The sequence below is a fragment of the Buceros rhinoceros genome, unplaced genomic scaffold, assembly GCF_000710305.1.
Source record: "Buceros rhinoceros silvestris isolate BGI_N320 unplaced genomic scaffold, ASM71030v1 scaffold27073, whole genome shotgun sequence".
In the NCBI taxonomy this organism is placed as follows: domain Eukaryota; kingdom Metazoa; phylum Chordata; class Aves; order Bucerotiformes; family Bucerotidae; genus Buceros; species Buceros rhinoceros.
Window position 1 is genome coordinate 2,667 of NW_010403423.1, and position 2,005 is coordinate 4,671.

Genomic DNA, 2,005 nt, shown 5'->3' on the forward strand with positions numbered 1-2,005 from the left:
GATTGTGCGGGAGAACCCGCCGCAGGTCCGAGGCATGCACACCATCATCAGGTAGGTCCTGCCTCCCACCGACGGGCTCTTCTGTAGTGTCACGCTCCAAAACCTGCTGTGAGTTTTCCCTCCGCTGCCTTTAGGGCTTTGGACACAGGTGTTTTCTTGGAGCAGAGCTGGCTCCAGGCTATGGACCCTTTCTTTGTCAACCAGACCTTGGCACATCTGCTCTGGGGTGACCTCTGAGCCGTGAGCAGGCTTTTCTTATGATGAGAGGAGACAGGTCAGCTCTGGCCTAGCTGGTGGCAGGGGATGAGGTGCCTTCGCTGCCCCTCTGCTGGGGCGCTTAGTCTTAGAGCCACTTATAGGAGGGACTCAGGCTGTTGCTTCCATGCCTTTGCTTCTCACATGATCTCCTCGTTCCCCACCAATGCTCCTTTGTCTCCTGTGATGGTGGCGTTAGTGTAGGGTCAAGAGCCAAATCCCGTGGGACCGCTAAGACATTCCTCGTTACTGCGGCTGCAGAAGCTTGCGGCCTCGGCACGCGTTCCTGTCTCTGGGGCATGCTGACCCCAGCAAGGCTCTGCGCCTGCTCACGCTGTGGCCGGCCACCAGCACCCATGTGCACACCATGGCGCTCGCGGCCATGCTCAGGCTCACGCCTTCTCATGGGGCACAAGGTGTTCCTTCTGCAGCTCCTCCCTGCAGGCTCCAGGGCGGTTTGCAGCAGTGGGCAGCCTGGTGACGTGCTGTGTGCCACGCAGAGTCCTGCGCCAGTGTCCAGAGCCCACGTTCCTCACCCTGGATGTGGAGTTCCCATAGTTCTGGGTTCAGGCCCAGCTAAGGAAGCTTTGGGGCAGGCGTCACCTTGTCCCTCCAGCGTCCTCTCGCTCCCGTGCTTCGTGGCCCCGGCCGGTTCCTCCAGCTCTGTTCTGCCTGCGTGCTCAGTAGTAGATGGTGGGAGTGAGATCCCGTGGCGTGGCACCTCAGGAGGCTGAATGTTGTTTGCTTGCCAAGAGCAGGTTTTTTTCCCTTACCCGGGGCTGTGCAGGGAGAGAAGAAGGAAGTCTTTGTGTGCAGCCCATCTCAGCTCTGGTGTTCCTGTTCACTGGCTCTAGCACGGATCTTTCACCTCCGGCTCCTCCTGTTCCCCGGGAGAGCCAGTGGCGTGACTGGCATGTGCTGCGAACGGGAGCCAGGACTGATCCATGAGGTGCCGTGGGCCAGGTCTGACCAGCCTGTGCCCGGAAGGACAGTGCCATGGGCCGGCACCAAGTCCTCTCTCATCTGTAGCTGCTGTTCCCATCTTCCTCCTTGAAGTCTGCTTCTTTTTTCCTTGCTGGGAGTGGCCTTTGTGCCACAAGCACCTGATAAGCTTCATCAGCTGCCTGGGGTGGATGAATGAAGCCTGTGCAGGCTGCGGTTGGGCCCAGCAGCGCCGCTGAGGGAACGACGCTGTGCTGCTGGGGCCGGCCTTGCGAGCGGCAGGGCTGCGGCGAGGCGGACTTTGCCTCTGCCAGATGGTAAGTGAAAAATACCACATTTATGAGGGGCGTTGACTTGGCCTGTCAGCCACCCCCTCAAATCCTGCTGCAGCCCAAGAAAGCAGAGCTGAGGCGGTGCTGTCACTGAGATCTGAGAGTGAGGAACTCTCCTGGTGAAAAGCCCCTGCGTTCAGTGTCAGCATGTATTTTTGGAGCTTGTAGGTGAGACTTGGCAGTGCTTGTTTGCTGCTGCGTGATTTCACACAGCTTGGAGCTGTTAAAGCTCCTCAGGTGACCCTCTGAGCGCTGCTGTCGCTGCTGGTGCTCTCCTGGGCTCTGCGGAGAAGTCCAGGCTGGGGGGGACCAAGCTGCCTTTGCCGAGCTTCCCGCACCTCTGTGTGTGGAGTTACTGTGTCTTGGCACATCCGATCTCTGGTTGTTGGTTTGCTGCTGCAGTGCCACCAGCCGCGTTCCGCAGCCCTCCTGGAATGCCTCGGCGCACCAGACCTGCCCTTGGCGGGAGGGCCAGG

The 2,005-nt window shown here is 59.8% G+C and overlaps 1 protein-coding gene across 1 annotated transcript in view; it reads left to right on the plus strand.

The window, feature by feature from the left end:
- The window catches only part of LOC104490690 (uridine-cytidine kinase-like 1), a gene marked incomplete at both ends in the record, with an annotated part of 9,634 nt that overhangs the window by 2,661 nt on the left and 4,968 nt on the right, over positions 1–2,005 (plus strand). Inside the window, one exon of the mRNA XM_010133012.1 lies at positions 26–51. Within this exon, the coding sequence (XP_010131314.1) occupies positions 26–51 (26 nt within the window). The remainder of the gene's footprint in view (positions 1–25; positions 52–2,005) is intronic.